The 20,012-nt window shown below is 41.0% G+C and overlaps 1 protein-coding gene across 2 annotated transcripts in view; it reads left to right on the top strand.

Moving 5' to 3' along the window:
• LOC144014872 (myosin-7B-like) overlaps window positions 1–20,012 on the top strand; it is a 508,753-nt gene that overhangs the window by 405,667 nt on the left and 83,074 nt on the right. For both annotated transcript variants that reach the window (XM_077515180.1, XM_077515181.1), the window contains 5 exons: window positions 7,512–7,677; window positions 7,752–7,876; window positions 7,954–8,069; window positions 12,007–12,193; window positions 12,670–12,879. In XM_077515180.1, the coding sequence (XP_077371306.1) occupies window positions 7,512–7,677; window positions 7,752–7,876; window positions 7,954–8,069; window positions 12,007–12,193; window positions 12,670–12,879 (804 nt within the window). The remainder of the gene's footprint in view (window positions 1–7,511; window positions 7,678–7,751; window positions 7,877–7,953; window positions 8,070–12,006; window positions 12,194–12,669; window positions 12,880–20,012) is intronic.

The following is a 20,012-nucleotide window of genomic DNA, read 5'->3' on the forward strand; positions in this document are numbered from 1 at the left end:
TATGGATGAATTATAAATGAAAAGACGAAAGTTTTAGCTTTAACTAAAAAAAAAAAAAAGAAGTATGTCTTACAGTGTATCTATGTTGAAAAGTGACATATGATGCTGAATAATGGGGGCCACGTGTTCAATCACTTAAATTAAATTATAGAATGCATTATGCAATATGGATTAATTTTGAAGAAATAGTTTGTCAAATAGTCGAGTGGTTAGCACGTCCGCTTCCCAGTTCTGAGGTCTCCGGTTCGAGTCCAGGCTCGGACCTTCCTGGGTGGAGTTTGCATGTTCTCCCCGTGCCCGTGTGGGTCTTCTCCGGGTACTCCGGTCTCCTCCCACATTCCAAAGACATGCTTGGCAGGTTAATTGGGCGCTCAGAATTGTCCCTAGGTGTGCGTGTGCGTGTGTGTGGATGGTTGTTCGTCTCTGTGTGCCCTGCGATTGGCTGGCAACCAGTCCAGGGTGTCCCCCGCCTACTGCCCAGAGCCAGCTGAGATAGGCGCCAGCAGCCCCCGCGACCCTTGTGAGGAATAAGCGGTCAAGAAAATGGATGGATGGATGGATGGATAGTTTGTCAAATGACATTTAACAAAATAGATCTTAACTTTATGTATTATGACGAAACTGAGAAAAAAAAAAAAAAAAAAGTTGCTCCATCCGAGGTTTGAACCAGCGAACCATTCATCGCGCTGTCTTTGCTGTTCACCTGACGCAAGCGCTTAAGCCAGTGAGCCAGCCGACCTATGAGTAGCAGAGCGAATTGGCGTATTTGTGATTTAAAGTGTCACCTGACGCTGAAAGTCATCAGCGCTGATTTGGGACACATGTGTTTGATCATGCCAGTATAACGCATTTCCTAGTGTGATAGTCAGTTTGGTATACTTAATGTCCGTTTACATAATTGTCACGGGACACATGTGCAATGTACAGTCGGCGGTGGGCTTTGAACCTGTGACCTCCTGCTTTCTGTACATGCACTCTCCCAACTTCGCCACTGAGCAGTATCAGAAAGCCAGTCAATATGGTCTGTTGTATGTATGGAAGTGGGCGTGGAAAATGGGACTTAGAAAAAATTCAGCATCCCACAATAAGTATAACTAGACTAAGCAATTTCTGAAGAAATTGCGTGGGATGCTGAAAGCCGAATGCTAATAGCTGAATGCTAAGCTGACTGCTAATAGCAGAATGATTGATAATACTCTGCTGCCACCTGCTGGCCGATTTTGAAACATGGAACCTAATAACTACCAATGGTTGAAGCCATCACTTTCTGTCAAGCTGCTTGTCAAAGCTTTCTCTCTGCTCTTGTGTAAAAAAACAACAAAAACAAAAAAACAAAAAAAACAGCAACATGTACACGTGTTTGGGAGTGAAATGCAAAGTATTCAACGTTTTTGGGTTTGAATGTGAATTGCTCATTTAAAACTTTAAAAACTCATAAATGGTCAAACAAAAACAGTATTGTGAAGATATTTTGTGTCAAATTATTACAAAGCGCAACTATAAAGAATTATACAATGACGACTGTATGAAATCAAAGTGCTAAAACGTTTCCCTACGAGGGATCGAACCATGATCTCCCGCAGGCCAATCCATTGCTTTAACCATTCAGCTATAATGGACATTTAGTTGTAATGTAATTTAGAGTTGTCTTGCTGACCCAGCGAATGTGTCTGAACATTAAATTGAATGCATTAAATAAAACGTATGTTAAATGAATAAAGAAAGATACATTGGTTGTAAATTACATATGAGAAATTATGAATGAATTATAAATGAAAAGACAGAAATTTAAATTCAACCAGTTGCAACATCCGAGGTTTGAACCAGCGAACCATTCGTAGGGCTGTCTTTGCTATTCACCTGGCTCCAGCACTTAACTCCGTGAGCCACCAGACCTATGAGTAACAGAGCGAATTGCCGTATTAGTAATTTAAAGTGTCACCTGACGCTGAAAGTCAGCGCTGATTTGGGACACGTGTTTGAACATGCCAGTATAACGCATTTCCTAGTGTGATAGTCAGTTGGTATACTTAATGTCCGTTGACATAATTGTCACGGGACACATGTGCAATGTACAGTCGGCGGTGGGCTTTGAACCTGTGACCTCCTGCTTACTGTACATGCACTCTCCCAACTGCGCCACTGAGCAGTATCAGAAACCCAGTCGATATGGTCTGTTGTATGTATGGAAGTGGGCGTGGAAAATGGGACTTAGAAAAAATTCAGTGTCAGTTCCATTAAAACTGAATGGGGAAAAGTAGAAAATTTAATGTGGAAGTAAATGGAAATTGTATAATGTGGCAATAATCGGTTATGAAATCGGAAATTGTGAATTTTGGAACAGAAAAGCTGGAATAGCTCATAGCATGAATTACTGGAATGTATTGAAGTTGGAATGAAGTAAATAGGATGAATAATGTGGAAGTAAATGGAAAGTGTAGAATGTGGGAATAATCGGCTTCGAAATCGGAAATTGTGAATTTTGGAACTGAAAAGCTGGAATAGCTCATAGCATGAAATATTGGAATGTACTGAAGTTGGAATGAAGTAAATCGGATGAATAATGTGGAAGTAAATAGAAAGTGTTGAATGTGGGAAAAATCGGCTACGAAATCGGAAATTGTGAATTTTGGAACTGAAAAGCTGGAATAACTCATAGCATGAATTACTGGAATGTACTGAATTTGGAATGAAGTAAATCGGATGAATAATGTGAAAGTAAATAGAAAGTGTAGAATGTGGGAATAATCGGCTATGAAATTGGAAATTGTGAATTTTGAACCTGAAAAGCTGGAATAGCTCATGGCGTGAAATGCTGGTATATATTGAAGCTGGAATGATGTGAATCGGATGAATAATGTGGAAGTAAATGGAAAATGTAGAATGTGGGAAATTATCGGGTGCGAAATCGGGAATTGTGGGTAACGGGTGAATTTTGAACTTGAAAATCTGGAATAGCTCATGGCATGAATTGCTGGAATATATTGAAGCTGGAATGATGTGAATAGGGTGAAAAATGTGGAAGTAAATGGAAAATGTAGAATGTAGGAAATAATCGGGTACGGCGCTCGGAAGGACCCCCGACTTGAAATCGGGCATATCCAACATGTTGGATTTTTTTGTCCCGATTTCGCTCCGCGCAGCAGATTGACAGTGATGTGCAGCCAATCAGAAAGCAAGCCAGCGGGGAATCCAAAATCAAAACAGTCATGACGCAGCAGAAAGTCTTTTTATTTTTTTTTAATTATTTGTATTTTCTTTTAATACACGCACACACATTCTCCACAAATAAACGTGGTCTCCGGGTGGGACGCCAACCCGCGCCGCCAGCACCGAGCCGAGGGCAAGCGATGTCTCGCCAGTGCCCATTAACGCTCCTTTAAACAACACCTCTTCTTTTTATGCCGCTTTTTTGGCTGAAAACCAGGATCGACTCATGTTGACGACTCGGAAGCCACGTTTAATCTCGAGAGGTTTTGCGAGACTTCCCGTCACATTCTTGAATGAACTCGGCTCGTGTGGAGTGTGTTGATTGTGCAGTGTGGCTGCACACCACACATGGTAGGTTCAAAACTGGAACTCCCGTGATTTTTTCTCTTCACGTGTGGTGTCTGTCAAAGATTGGAAATCGGCCGACAAATCTTGCCGTGTGAACCAGGCTTTAGACACAGAGGTATGTCATAATGTCACCTCCTTGCAATTCCAAAACACTGACTGACAAATCACCACACGCATGAGCCAGTTAATTAAACACATGTACATTAGCTGTTTCAACACATGACTGTTTTATTGTAGACAAACCGATCAGGTTTGAACACCACAAAAATACAGCAGGTAAGTTCACCTGCTTTCAACCAAAATGGAAGAAGTCAGAGGAAGAAAAGAGAGTGTGATAGGGGGATCCGTGGAGGATGAGCAGGAGGTAGATGTTGAGAAAACCTGAAATAGGAGAAGGTCCTCAAAGAAGAAGAGGCTCATATTTTTGTCAAATAAAATTTGTACACTATTTGATAATGTAATCAACCATGGATTGATGCTGAGGGAGGCCTTCCAACAAGATCATGGGGTAAAAAAAAAAAGAAAAGAAAAAGAAAACGAGAATATTGCCTACGATGTTGATGAAATTTAATGATCAGATCCAACTAGGCCAGGGATAGGCAACCCTGGGCCTATTCAAAATTGATTCGAATTAAATTTGATTCAAATGACCAACTCATCAGCAAGCTCTGGAGAAGCCTGATATCAATCCTCACCTATGTTGGAGGAGGGAGACATCGAAAACACACAGGACTACGGCTCTCTGGGACCAGGGTTACCTACCCCTGAACTCTGCGATGTATTTTATGTGTTTATTTATTTATTTATTTATTTATTCAGTCATTCATTCATTCATTCATTCTTACAGTAACTTTAACCAGTTACTGGGAGTACAGTATTTTTATTTGTCTATTTTCTGGGGTTGTGATTGTCTATCTTGACTAATTTTGGTTATATGAACTCAACTCTCAACTCAACTTTATTTATAAAGCATTTTAAATTGCTGTATACAAAATGCTATACATGGAACAGAAATCGGTCATGCAGTAAAGAATAAGATAAGTAAAACAAGTGTAGCGATAATTGGGTCGTCGTTTTGACGATTTAATAATTTTGGACGGTACTGATAGGAGTTGAAATTCCCTCAGCAACCTCTAGTTGCACCACGTTGGTTTTGCTTGGTTTTAGGAGCAAAATAAACAAAAAAAAATCCTTCTTTATCAATATTCATAATCTGAAGTCGCTACTATGTTTAATTGCGGAGTTCTTTGCTTTAGTAAAAAACGTAATAATCCACTCAAAAACACAATGATTCAAATAAAGATGGAATTTCTAGACAACAAATTTATTTGGTAATCACACACATACAGTATCACTCAGCCTAACCAATTACAGACGGAAATAAAATGCGAATAAAAGATAAAAAGAAAGCATGCAACCTAACGAACTAAGCTAAAAGGTAATAAAAAGATGAATGGGAAAGGATGGGAGCGTTTGACGTGTCAAACCTTTATAGTTTGACAAAAGTTGCGCCAGTGGTTGATCGGATCGGCAATAGAACGCAACTTACTTTATGGTTCGGGCGCATGGAGGGAGCGAAACTCGATGGTGTCCTCATGAAAACACTGGAGGCAGGTGAGCGCACGGCTGGAGAGTCTCAGCAGGTCCACAGCTGAAACGATGAGGAGCCGGTGCGCGCACGGCTGGAGCAGTCTCAGCAGGTCCCCAGGTGGAGGCAGGTGATCGCACCGCTGGAGGGTAGTGTGCCGAAGCAGGTCATTTGATGGTGAGCTGGTTCTGTGCCCAAGTTGGCAAGGCACGTCATGGAAGGAGCTGGATGGCCCGACCAGGGTCTGACGTGGAGCTGGCGTGAAGTCTCGCGCGAGCGCAAGATGACTCCGGCTCATGGCTGGCAGAGCGCTCCTTAAGTGTGTCAGGAAAGATGTGGGACCGTGTGGCAGTCGTGTGCACAGTGCAGATCACTGAGTTACAGAAGACGGCCACAAGGTGGGTGCAGGTTTCTTTGCGTCGTGCAGGCTTGGGCACACGCTGTTCGGGTCAGTTCGTCAGTCATTGGTTCAAAAGAACAAAAGGCCACGTGGTTGCTCTCCCAGTGGAAGGTAAGCGTCCGTGGGGAGGACGAGGGCATCAGGAAGAGCGAGAAGTTTTTCTCCTTCGTGCGCAGGGAAGGGAGGCAGGAAGAGAGCGAAGTTCTTTGTGCGCTGGCTTTTAAACGGGTGCAACAAGTGGCTCCACCCCCTCCGTGAGCCAGAAGCAGGCTTGGCTTTGAGGCCAAACTTTTGGACACAAAAAGTGTGAAATTTTACAAGAATTGACATGTCAAGGCTTCACAAAAGAAACACATCATTCTCAGCACGTTTCAAACCTTAATGCTATCATCAAGTTATTTCATCCGCGAAACTTCTTCTAATCGGCTAAACTAGCTAACTGCAGAAGTTACACACATCATTCATTTGAGATAGACATACAACTTTAACACTTTGTAAACAAAGTAAACACTGGATGTTGTTGAGTTACAAACAGTCAGTCGTATATCAAGAATTATGTGGAATTTGGATTAATTGTGAGTGGACAGTTTTCTTGAGTTTAATTTCAATGGTCAACCATCTGGGGTCACTCTTGCCCTTTGGTAGCCTCAAGGGATGTTTCAACAAAGGAAAGGAAGATGCAGTGGACCCAAATGATAAGGCAGTTCTGACACCTGATAACTAGTCATAAATGCTGGTCTGGCTTGACCAAATGCTTTCAGATCTCCACAGGCGGCTGTCTCCTGTACCTGTGATTTGGTCCCTTGTTGGAATTGAGTTAAAAGAATTTTGCCCTCTTGAGTGCTTTTGTGGTATGTGTAAAAACCACAGGCTGACTGAACACACACGTTTCCCAGAGTGGTATACTTCCAAAGGAGAGAAAAAAAAATGAGAGGGGTAATAATGACCTGGGGTAATAATTGCTACACAAGAACAAGACTAAGATTTTTAAGTGAGTATGCAAGCAATATGAATGAATGAAATGAATCCTTTTTTCAATAGTGTGTAGCACAGATCTAGTGTTTGACTAAATTACCATAATGTGTATTTGTTTTCCTTGTGTACTTCGCTTACTGTGACAGCTAAAATTTGATTAAGTAAAACATTGCAGTGTGTAACTGGTTCAAACACAGTTAAACCTTATGACACGTGTGTATGTCATATGGTAACACAAGATGGTTTATATACACGTGTTTACAGTTTTGACAAGAGTGCTTCCTTTTGCACAGGATCTGAGATGTTCTGCATCTCGTGTGCATGGTTGTGCTAATTGCATGTACGGTTTTGAAATTCGGAGCCCTGTTTTGTATTTCATGCTTAAGCAATCGTAAAGAATTGTAAAACAAGATTAATAATCTTGGAAAATCTGCTCTTGCATAGTAAATAATTCTCATAACAAGATCAATAAGACGTTATGACTTGATATAAGCGTTTAAGCCTAGGTTAGATAGCTTAAATTTGCAGTGTGTCTTTCGGGTTCCCATCATGCCTACCAGTCCCCAACCAGGGCCGCCTTTCCTGTAGATAAGCAATGTGTCGGCGGAAATATCCCACACACAATCAAGCGGAGCAACTTACTGAAGTTGCACACATTACAGATTTTGGAACTCGGTGCACACAAAAGGTGCACTTCATTATTAGGCACGGTGTCGATTTTGGAGAAAATTTAAGACTTAAGTGTGCCTTATCGTCGTGAAAATACGGTATGTAAAGTAATGTAAAATATCGGGATACGTATCACATTGAAGGCCATGTATTGGGATATGTATTGTATTGGGACCCCTGTACACCTGGCATACAAATGAGGTTGTTGGTGACACCCAATCATAAAACACAGGATTGTCAATGTCAGGAAATCTCTGCAAACTCCTGCTTAGCCAAGGCGTTTTCTAGTGTGCTTGAACTGTGTTGGTTGTCTCCCTTTAGCTGTTGAGCGAGTGGAAGCAGAGGTTGGAGGATAGTCAGTTGGAGCTGGAGGCCTCCCAGACAGAGTCACGCAATCTCAGCACTGAGCTTTTTAAACTGAAGAACATATATGAAGAAGCTCTGGATCATCTGGAGACGGTCAAATTTGAAAACAAGAACCTTCAAGGTAGCATGCTGGTGGCCAACAGATGAGATGTTTCTAGAAGAGTAATGTTCAATGTTAGTTCCAATTGATTGCAGTTGAGATTCTAGACCTGACCGAGCAGATCAATCATGGTGGTAAGACCATCCATGAGCTTGAGAGGATGAAGAAAATTCTGGGTGTGGAGAAGTGCGACATCAAAGCTGCCTTGGAGGAGGCAGAGGTGAGTGACCTCCTTTCAGCCATCTGTGAATTCCCTTTTCAAGGTGTTATTTACACAGCTGTCCTTGACTCATTCAGGGATCTCTTGAGCATGAGGAAAGCAAGACTCAGAGAATCCAGATGGAACTTCAGCAGACCAGGATGGAGATTGAGTGCAAGATTGCAGAGAGAGAAGAAGAGATTGACAGCCTCAGGTGAACACAGTTTCGAGACCCTTCCGCTTTTATAAGATTTTCATCTTTATTAACATCTCCAATTTGATGCTAATGAGTTAATATTTGTTAAGCCTGCCATGTTTGCCGAAAACGCTGTTATTGAACCATTTGGAGTATCAGCATAGTTTTGGTCTCTTTTTGAAGATAACACTTTGACTTTTTTTTTCCCCCAAACAGTCAAGATATGTTTCAGTGCTACTGGCACTGAGTAATGAAAGTTTGATGATGTTTAGCGGCTGATTAATCAAAAGGCTACAACAACAAATGCAAATCCACTATGTATTTTCATGTACCTGTACTTGCAGCACAAACACCATAACAAGGGTGTTTCGGCGGCTGATAACTAAAAGGCTTTAACAACAACAAACACAAATCCACTATGTATTTTTATGTACCTGTACTAGCAGCACAAACACCATAACAATGGAAACAACAATGCTTTAATATGGTGAGGTCACTAATGGTAATGCTATTTTGTAGCTATAACAATAATATGAAGATTGTGAACTAAGCCCCATTTTTATGTAACTATATGAGCAGGGCCCTCCTTAAATGCACCAACATAACAAGGCACCACAGAAGTCCATGAGTAGCTCACTCACCGTAACGCTGGATTCAGATGCTGAGCCATCATGTGTGGGACTCACCTGTCGCTGTTAGTCCATGTATGTTACTTTTTCTTCTTGGTCATAGGGTGCATGTGTAGTCTCATCACAGGGCTTTTTCTACGTTGCACAGAAACGTTCTAAATATGTCTGTTTTTCACTCATTTTGCTAACTTATCGATTAGCATCAGCGACTGAGATAATTAGCATCTTGACATGCCTCAAGTGTGCGTCGTAAACAGAGAGAATCCGGTCATTTCAAAATAAAACATTTTAAAGCCTCGGCTATTTATTTGGGTAGAAGTACATTAAGTTTTTTTTTTTTATTCTTTCAAGTGTGCGGCCTGCCACGGCCCAGTCCAAAGTGGCCCACGGCCCGGTACCGGTCCGCGCAATGTTCCCTCTAATTTTTCGCGTGACTGTGCATTCATACAAACTTCTTGAGTGTTCTTTGGAGCAACGTCCAACAACATCCATGGACTTATATATGAATGGACTCACCATAGCGAGAAGTGAAGCCACCGGCAGCCATCTTTACGTTGCCACTCACCAAGCCCAACGAACTTGAAAATAATGATTTCCCTGCAGCGTTTTCATGTTATTTACTCCCTCTATGGAGAAATTGCCACCGTGTGCGGCGTATTGTTGTACCAATAAGTCTGCAAAAAGCACTGCATGCACGTTTTATTGGTAAGAATGCATATATAAAATTTCTCTTTTAAGCTATATCTGTGAATGCTACTCAAAGATTTGTCTGCATCATGTCAGAACAATGAAATTCAAGAAAAAAGCCCAGCAAGACAAAATTGGCTGTGAAATGTAAACTCAACTTAGCCCATTTATATACAGTAGCTAAGCCCTTGGCAACATCAAACATGCACATACCGACCAAACCAGTACCACACCTGAGATCATAAATTACATGATGTATGTATGTTACAAAAAATTCAAATAACATATATCAGATTTGTGACACGATTAGAATCAGCCCTAAGTTTACTTGTTTTTAATCACACAGGTCATTTTAAGCATAGGCTAATTGAGTCTCAAAACAATTTATATAAACATGGGCAGCTTTATTTTGTTTTCATGTCTTAAATGTTTTTTTTTTTTGTTTTTTTTTGTGCAACTTTAGAATGTTTAAATTGTTCCAACTGGATGCACATGTACCTGCAATGCATTAGTAGCAAAACAACCAAAGTCACTTGGGTCCATTCAAACATAAAGGAAAACATGTCATTTATTGAAACATTAGCGTGAAGAAGTTTTAAGGGGTTTGTAAGTCGTAAACTACGCCCATATTTGGACATCCCGAATGGAGCGGTTTGCGTGTCGCCTGCAGTCTCATCAATGCTGAGTGTGTTTGTGTAATCATACTAGAATAAAAAAAAAAAAAATTTAAAAAATGAGTGTGCAGCCAAACTGCTATTGAAATGGTAAGGGAAGTGGGAATGGTGTCCTGTTGTCTGCGTGGTATACCTATGTGCTATCCGGCGTCACCATAGCCTTGTGTTGCCCATTCATTTTGGATGGATCCGCTCCGTCTCACGGGCACGACATGGGTGTTCCCCACGCACGCGCGCAGCTTTTATTTTTGTCACATTTTTCTGAGCCACTCGATTAATCACATGCTATATAAAGTTTTTAATGTCTTTATAGGAAAATAATATAAAAAATACAAACAGTAAATACAGCTCAGGTTAAGACTTTTTTTTTTAATGCGCTGCAGACATTTGCTGTGCGCTGAGAGGGTGAGAGTACTGCGCAATTGCCTGATTTAAGCCTGTTTATGCCTCCACGTTTGCTCTCTTGTTAATGAACGGCGTAGATCACATGATCTACGCGAGCCATGAATTTTAAGTGCCGCGTAGCTCGTGGCCGGCTGCGTTGCACACGTCGCCAATCCTTGCACGCCGTAGATGGCGGGGCGTAGCTCTCGTGATTGGTCCCTTCGATGGCGTACTCGGATTTTTTTTCTTTTTCTCTCTCACCGCCCCCTTGCCAAGATAGTTTCCGTGAAGGCTACTGTTTGACGGGGCGCAAATCGACTTCCTGCTCGATGACCATGGCTGTGCATGTGGTTATGTGCCTGGGACGAGAGGCGGAAAACAACAACAACAACAACAACAACAACAACAACAACAAAACTGTTCGCTAAGCACGTGGCTGTTGTGTTTTGGCGAGTTTACGGCCTACACCGGTGCAAATTGGCAATAAATAATTGCCACTGTGATGAAACTCTCCCCCGGGCTTTGTTTCGTGTTTCTGAATTAAATTGAACTTCCTGAATTGGTCATAAAATGCAGAGGAATCTCCACTCTGTGGCGTCCCAGTCGTAGCGACAGCCCGACTTGGAGTGAAACTACAGCAGACACCGATGTGTATTGTGATGTGTATTGCGCACAAGTTGGAAGGCAAACCCACGAGCGGAGCTCCGCCGTGACGTCTCCGCGTGAGCCTCAAGAAGAAGTATACTGAGGCCTTTAGAGGGAACATTGGGTCCGTGGCCCGGTTGTTGGGGACCACTGGTCTGCAAGATAGTGGTCTGTGAGAGAGCACTCAAAAAAGTATCATGGAAGATTCCTATGCAGACAAGATGTGACTACTTACAGGCACGGAGCAATCTTAATACAAAGAACTATAGTACTTCTGTGTTGAGCAGACTTGATCTGTCAAGGTCATACCGTTCTAGCTTCACAGAGAATCCTCTTGTACAAGAAGTAAAAGGCTCATTGTCGAAAATGCAGGTGTCCACAATAAACAATAAAAATGTCATGCTGATGCTTACTAAATGATTACTTTGTCCAACAAGTTATGTTTCTTGTTTTATTTTCAACCCATACAGAGCAGGCATATGTTAAAATAGTTATGATGTATGGCATCTTTGAGGATCATTTAAGTATCTTGTGGCTGAATGTCCACTTTTTTTTATTTTTTATTTTATTATTATTATTTTTTTGGAAATCAAAACATGGACACTCGAGCATAGTGTGTTCAGTACTGTGGCTAATATATTTATTTGTTCATTACTAGATTTATGATAGCAACTACGAGTTTGCTTTTATAGCATGTTGAGTAGTCTAAGATTATGTTCTTATTAGCATGTTACTTCTGTGGCATAGCATGGGGTCCGACATTCATCTATCAATCCAGGATGTATCCATCCATTTGCCAGTACTTTTACTGTTCAATCGGGAGTTTGTGTTTTGTTGCTGGATATAATAGCCAATATTATATATTTGTTGGCAGGTTCAGTAACGTGCCAGTTAGCTAGTAGACTCACTGAGTAGAGTCACTGTGTCATCCACCAGGCGGAGTCACCAACGCTCGCAGGAGGCCATGCAGGCCAGTCTTGAGGCAGAGATTCGCGCTCGCAGTGAAGCAATGCGTTTGCGCAAGAAGTTAGAGTCGGACCTGACTGAGATGGACATTCAACTTGCTCAAGCCAACAAGCGAGCGTCTGAGAGCCAGAAAACAGTCACTCTGCTGCATGCTCAGGTCATCATGGCCAACATGGCCACTCACACAATTCACATTAGAACAGGACAGTAGAAAATCAATCAATCAATCCATCAATCAATCAATCAATCCATCCATCCATCCATCCATCCATCCATCCATCCATCCATCCATCCATCCATCCATCCATCCATTTTCTTGACCGCTTATTCCTCACAAGTATCGCGGGACAGTAGAAAATGTAACAAAAAATATATAGTAAATTAAGACAATTATTACTTCATATCAGCAAAATTATCTGACCACAGAACCATAACATTTTACTTAAATTTACCTGTACGATTTTGAAAAATAAGAAAATAATATTATGCTCATATCCATCAGTAATAAGTATCTTAAACTACAATGATCTTTTCTGACAATTTTATTTTAAGTAAAAATAACTTGTCAAAGCAAAATAAGACAGGCCTTCTGTAGATTTGTCACACTCAATATGAGGGACTGCTGCACTGCAGGTGAAAGGTCAGCAGGTGGAGCTGGAAGACAAGGCTGAGCTGGCCAATCAGCTGCGAGAACAAGTGATACTGCTGGAGCGTCGCTGCGTGCTGATGGCGGCTGAGGGAGAGGAGTTACGGGGCACCTTGGAGCAAGCTAACCGCAGCCGCAAGATAGCTGAACACGAGTTGGTGGAGCTGGCGGAGAGAGCCAACCTGCTGACCACGCAGGTAACTACGATTGATCATTGACTGATTGGTTGACTTATTTAATGTTTGATAGATCATTGTGGAATGCTGAAAGCATTCCCACATATGTTGTTTCTAACCTTTATTACTATTGTGGGAATGCTGAAAGTTCAACTTTTCTTTTTTCATTTATAATTCATCCACAATTTCTCATTTGTAATTTACAAACAATTTAGCTTTCATTATTCATTTAACATACGTTTTATTTAACACATTCAATTTAATGTTCAATGACACATTCACTGGTTCAGCAAGACATCTCTCAATTATATTTCACAACACTTCAATGATGATAGCAAGTCTCCTGTGGGTCAGTGGTAGAGTGGCAGCACATGGGCCAGTAAACAAGAGATGAAGGTTTGAATCCCACCATAGACTGGTTGAATTTCAACTTTTGTCTTTTCATTTATAATTCATCTATGATTGATAATTTCTCATTTTCACACAATTTATCTTTCATTATCATTTGTTTACCACATATTTAATGTATTCAATTTAATGTTCAATGACACATTCACTCTGGCATTCGGCAAGACGTCCCTCAATGACATTTCACACCACTTCAATGATGACGGCAAGTCTGTCGCTCAATGGTTAGATTACTGAAGCAGACCTGTGACCAGTAAACAGGGGGCGAGGGTGCTAATCCCACCTTAGGCTGGTTGCATTTCAAGTTTTCATTTATGACTCATCTACAATTGATCGTTTGTAATTTTCTTACAAGTTATCTTTCATCATCAATCGATTAACACATTATATTTATTGGATTCAATTTAATGTTCAATGACACATTCACTACTACTAGTAATTACTAGTTACTAGTAATGCTACTACTCTTACTACTACTACTACTACTACTAATACTATTAGTAATTACTAATTATTAATTACTTTGTAATTTTCACATAAGTTATCCTTGAAATTGCAGTTGGTCTAGTTTGGGGCCCCTGGCCGGAACCCCGCATGCCCAGTGCGGCGACGCGAATGATCCCGGAGAAGCCCCCGGGGAGGGTTCTCTTTTCTCCGGGGAGTGTTCTCTTTTCTCGGCCTATGTTGTTTCTAACCATTATTATTATTAGGGCCCGAGCAGCGGCGGCGGCGGTGCCGCTGCGAGGCCCTATTGTTTTTGTAGGAATTCTTCTTATTATTATTAGGGCCCGAGCAGCGACCGCTGCGAGGTCCCTATTGTTCCTGAAGGAATTCTTATTATTAGGGCCCGAGCAGCGGCGGCGGTGGTGCCGCTGCGAGGCCCTATTGTTTTTGTAGGAATTCTTCTTATTATTATTAGGGCCCGAGCAGCCGCGGCGGCGGTGCCGCTGCGAGGCCCTATTGTTTTTGTAGGAATTCTTCTTATTATTAGGGCCCGAGCAGCGGCGGCGGCGGTGCCGCTGCGAGGCCCTATTGTTTTTGTAGGAATTCTTCTTATTATTAGGGCCCGAGCAGCGGCGGAGGCGGTGCCGCTGCGAGGCCCTATTGTTTTTGAAGGAATTCTTATTATTATTAGGGCCCGAGCAGCGGCGGCGGCGGTGCCGCTTCAAGGCCCTATTGTTTTTGTAGGAATTCTTCTTATTAGGGCCCGAGCAGCGGCGGCGGCGGTGCCGCTGCGAGGCCCTATTGTTTTTGTAGGAATTCTTCTTCTTATTATTATTATTCTCTGCAAACAATCGCATTTTTGAGACGCTAAACGTGAACGAAAACTCACCAAACTTTACACGCACATCAGGCCTGGCGAAAAATTTGATATTTTAAAGTCGCCATACATGATAACAGAAAAATGGCTCCATAGCGCCACCTACATAGGTTAAACGGATCCCTGTCCTGCTACGATTGTCCTATGGCGACGAAAATTGTGTGGCACCCGTAGCACATCCAGATGAACAAAAACCTCTTTGATGTGTGTACCCTAAAATAGACAGAAAGTGAGGTATGATCATCTGAATGTCCAATTTTGGCCCAGTTTTGCACATTTACAGGGGTCATACTTTTGCCCGCTTCTCCTACACGGTTAACCCGATTGACTTCAAACTTGGGATGGACCATCTCAACACCTGGGACAACATCATTGTAAAAAATCTAAAGTTTTTGATATACTATATGACGGCGGCGACGCATCAAATTTAGAGTTTAAAAATTCTTACTTCACGAAGCATTGCCGGTTGTACGTTTAATCTAGAGCTACGAAAATTGGTACACATATGTAACAGGCTATGACCTACAAAAAACTCTTTTTGAACCATATGCTAAACCTCACAGGAAGTCCGCCATTTTGATTTATTTTGGAACGTGTTGCCATTTTTTTGGCCATTTCATTGGGGTCTTATTTTAACGAACTCCTCCTACAGTGTTTATCCGATCATCTTCAAACTTGGTGTGATTCATCTTAAGATGTTGAAGATGAAAATTTATTGAAAGCTTTGTATTTCGTCACACGCTGTTGTCATGGCATGCACTGTTTGCAAAGGAAAAAAAATATCCTGAAAGAAGCATTCCCATTTGTACGAAGCAGCGAGAGCTACGAAAATTTGTAGACATATGTAACAGCCCAAGATGTACAAAAACGTCTCTTGGTGCCCTGTGCTAAACCCAACAGGAAGTCCCCCAGGGGCCGGGCATCACATTTTGAGCTAAAAAACTCCTCTTTAACAAAGCATACCCGGCTGTACGTTTCACCTAGAGTTACCAAAATTTGTAGAGGTATATAACAGCCCTCGAGGTACAAAAAACTCTTTTTGAACCATATGCTAAACCTAACAGGACGTCCGCCATTTTGATTTACTTTGGAATGTGTTGCCATTTTTTGGGCCATTTCATAGGGGTCATATTTTAACGAACTCCTCCTACAGAGTTTATCCGATCATCTTCAAACTTGGTGTGACTCATCTTAAGATGTTGAGGATGAAAAGTTATTGAAAGCTCTTTATTTCGTCGCACGCTGTTGTCGTGGCATGCAATTTTTTGCAAAGGAAAAAATCCTCCTTAATGAAGCATTCCCAGTTGTACGAAGTAGCTAGAGCTACAAAAATTTGTAGACATATGTAACAGCCCACAATGTACAAAAAAGTCTCTTGGTGCCATGTGCTAAACCCAACAGGAAGTCCCCCAGGGGCCGGGCATCACATTTTGAGCTAGAAAACTCCTCTTTAACGAAGCATTCCCGGTTGTACGTTTCACCTAGCGCGATGATAATTTGCAGGCATACATAAGAGCCCACGATGTACAAAAAAGTCTCTTGGAACCATGTGCTAAACCAAACAGGAAGTCTGCCATTTTGATTTATGATGGGATTTGTTGCCATTTTTTGTGGCCTTTTTCAGGGGTCATATTTTAACGAACTCCTCGTACAAAGTTCATCCGACCGTCTTCAAACTTAGTGTGTTTCATCTTAAGATGTTTAAGATACAAAGTTATCGAAAGTTTTTTATTTTGTCGCACGCTGCTGCTATAGCGATGCATTGTTTGCCAAGTAAAGTGCTGCTTTGTTTTTTTATCTATACATGTGTGAAAACTCATGAAACTTTGCAAACACATCAGACTTGTCATGAACATGAATTTTTTAGAGATTTATTGTGCAATTTGCAATAAATAGCGCCCTCTAGACATTTTTATGAAGTATTTCCGATTGTATGATTCTGCTAGATTTGTGAAAATTAGGACAGACCCCTATCAGCCTAATACCTACAAAAAAGTACTATGTAGCCATTTGCCAAACCAAAGAGGAAGTCCGCTATTTTGATTTTATTTTGGGAATTATACATCATTTTTGGCCTCTTTCATTAAACTTTGCACAGACAAGGCATGGAAAAAACTAACATTTTAAATGGTCCTTGTTCCATGTAACAGTACCCCAACGTGCCAGTACCCTGACGTGCAAGTAACCCAACGTTGTGCTCAATAGCGCCCTCTATGCATTTTTATGGAGCATTTCCAATTGTATGATTCAAGCGATACACAACTAAAGATGACTTGACCTAGATTTGTGAAAACTGGGAGGCATACCTATTAGCTTAAGACCTACAAAAAGTATTCTGTAGCCGTATGCTAAACCTAAAAGGAAGTCCGCCATTTTGAATTTATTTTGGGAATTGCACACCATCTTTGGCCTTTTGCACTCACAAAGCTTGTCAAAAACATTTTAGATGGTCCTTGTCCGATTTGACAGTACCCCAACGTGCCAGTACCCCGACGTGCAAGTACCCCAACGTGGCCCAGGTTGCGAGGGCCCTTTATAGCTGCTCGCAGCTCTAGTTATTATTAGGGCCCGAGCAGCGACCGCTGCGAGGTCCCTATTGTTTTTCAAGGAATTCTTATTATTCTTCTTTTTATTTTTTGTTATTATTCTTTTCCGCAAACAATCACATTTTTGAGACACTAAACGTGAACGAAAACTCACCAAACTTTACACACACGTCAGGCCTGGCGAAAAATTTGTTATTTTAAAGTCGCCATAGGTGATAACAGAAAAATGGCTCCATAGCGCCACCTACATAGGTTAAACAGATCCCTGGCCCGCTACGATTGTCCGACGGCTATGAAAATTGTGTGGCACCTGTAGCACATCCAGATGAACAAAAACCTCTTTGATGTGTGTACCCTAAAATAGACAGGAAGTGAGATATGAGTATTTAAATGTCCAATTTTGGCCAATTTTTGCACATTTACAGGGGTCATACTTTTGCCTGCTTCTCCTACACGGTTAATCCAATTGACTTCAAACTTGGGATGTACCATCTCAAGACCTGGGACAACACCATGGTAAAAAAGTTTTCGACATACTATATGACGGCGGTGGGGCATCAAATTTAGAGTTTCAAAACTCTTACTAAACGTAGTATTGCCGGTTGTATGTTTAACCTAGAGCTACGAAAATTGGTACACATATGTAACAGACTATGACCTACAAAAAAGTCTGTTGGTGCCATATGCTAAACCCAACAGGAAGTCCGCCAGAGGCGGGGCATCAAATTTTGAGTTTCAAAATTCTTACTTAATGAAGCATTCCCGGCTGTACGTTTCACCTAGAGTTACCAAAATTTAAAGACATATGTAACAGCCCTCAAGGTACAAAAAACTCTTTTTGAACCATATGCTAAACCTAACAGAAAGTCCACCATTTTGATTTACTTTGGAACGTGTTCCCATTTTTTTGGCCATTTCATAGGGGTCCTATTTTAACGAACTCCTCTTACAGAGTTTATCCGATCATCTTCAAACTTGGTGTGATTCATCTTAAGATGTTGAAGATGAAAAGTTATTGAAAGCTTTTTATTTCGCTGCACGCTGTTGTCGTGGCATGCACTTGTTTGCAAAGGAAAAAAATTCTTCTTAATGAAGAATTCTCAGTTGTACGAAGCAGCTAGAGCTACGAAAATTTGTAGACATATGTAACAGCCCACGATGTACAAAAAAGTCTCTTGCTGCTTTGTGCTAAACCCAACAGGAAGTCCCGCAAGGGCCGGGCATCACTTTTTGAGCTAAAAAACTCCTCTTTAACGAAGCATTCCCGGTTGTACCTTTCACCTAGCGCTATGATAATTTGGAGGCATACATAAGAGCCCACGATGTACAAAAAAGTCTTTTAGAACCATATGCTAAGCCAAACCGGAAGTCCGGCATTTTGATTTACTTTGCTATTTGTAGCCATTTTTTGGGGGCCTTTTATAGGCCTCATATTTTCTACAAAACTTATCAGATTGTCTTCATTCTTTGGCATGTTTCATCTGAAGTAACGCCGGTTATACGTTTAATCTAGAGCTACGAAAATTGGTACACATATGTAACAGACTATGATCTACAAAAAAGCCTGTTGGTGCCATATGCTAAACCTAACAGGAAGTCCGCCAGAGGCAGGGCATCAAATTTTGCATTTCAAAATTTTTACTTAATGAAGCATTTCCGGCTGTACGTTTCACCTAGAGTGACCAAAATTTGAAGACATATGTAACAGCCCTCGAGGTACAAAAAACTCTTTTTGAACCATATGCTAAACCTAACAGGAAGTCTGCCATTTTGATTGACTTTGGAACATGTTGCCATTTTTTTGGCCATTTCATAGGGGTCTTATTTTAACGAACTCCTCCTACAGAGTTTATCCGATCATCTTCAAACTTGGTGTGATTCATCTTAAGATGTTGACGATGAAAAGTTATTGAAAGCTTTTTATTTCGTCGCACGCTGTTGTCGTGGCATGCACTGTTGGCAAAGGAAAAAAAAATCCTTCTTAATGCAGCGTTCCCAGTTGGACGAAGCAGCTCGAGCTACAAAAATTTGTAGACATATGTACACATTTGTCCACATATATATATTTACATATGCATGTAAAAAAATTATGTCAGGCTAAACTAAATGGTTGATTAGGCCCCACACATTTTCACCTTACCATACCCTCTTTGCAAAAGGTTTGAACACTCCTGGCCTAAACCTAGGTGTATACTCAAACTATGCACGCACATAAAGCCTGGAACAAAATGTGTAATTTAGAGGGTTCTTGTTTTGTTTTTTGTATTCCTTATATTTCATGTCATTATACTTGACACACTATTTTTACTACTCACTGAATCAGTTATAAGAACATTTAATTGATACAATCCAATCACATCCTAGAGAATTGAAAACACATTCAATCATGAGGTTGTTAAGACACGTTTACTTCTGTAGCACTTAACCACAAACAAGTTGCGACATCCCCTGATCTAACCCTCCAACCGGGCAAGGAAAAACTTTCAGGGGTCATATTTTAACGAACCCCTCCTACAAAATTTATCCGACTGTCTTCAAACTTGGTGTGTTTCATCTTAAGATGTTTAAGATGCAAAGTAATCGAAAGTTTTTTATTTTGTAACACGCTGTTGCCATAGCAATGCATTGTTTGTCAAGTGCTGCTTTTTTTTTTTATACACATGAAAACTCATGGAACTTTGCAAACACATCAGACTTGTCATGAACATGAATTTTCAGAGATTTATTGTGCAATTTGCAATAAATAGCGCCCTCTAGACCTTTTTATGAAGCATTTCCGATTGTATGATTATGCTAGACCTACAAAAAAGTATTATGTAGCCATTTGCCAAACCAAAGAGGAAGTCCGCTATTTTGATTTTATTTTGGGAATTATACAT

The sequence above is a fragment of the Festucalex cinctus genome, chromosome 2, assembly GCF_051991245.1.
Source record: "Festucalex cinctus isolate MCC-2025b chromosome 2, RoL_Fcin_1.0, whole genome shotgun sequence".
NCBI lineage: Eukaryota > Metazoa > Chordata > Actinopteri > Syngnathiformes > Syngnathidae > Festucalex > Festucalex cinctus.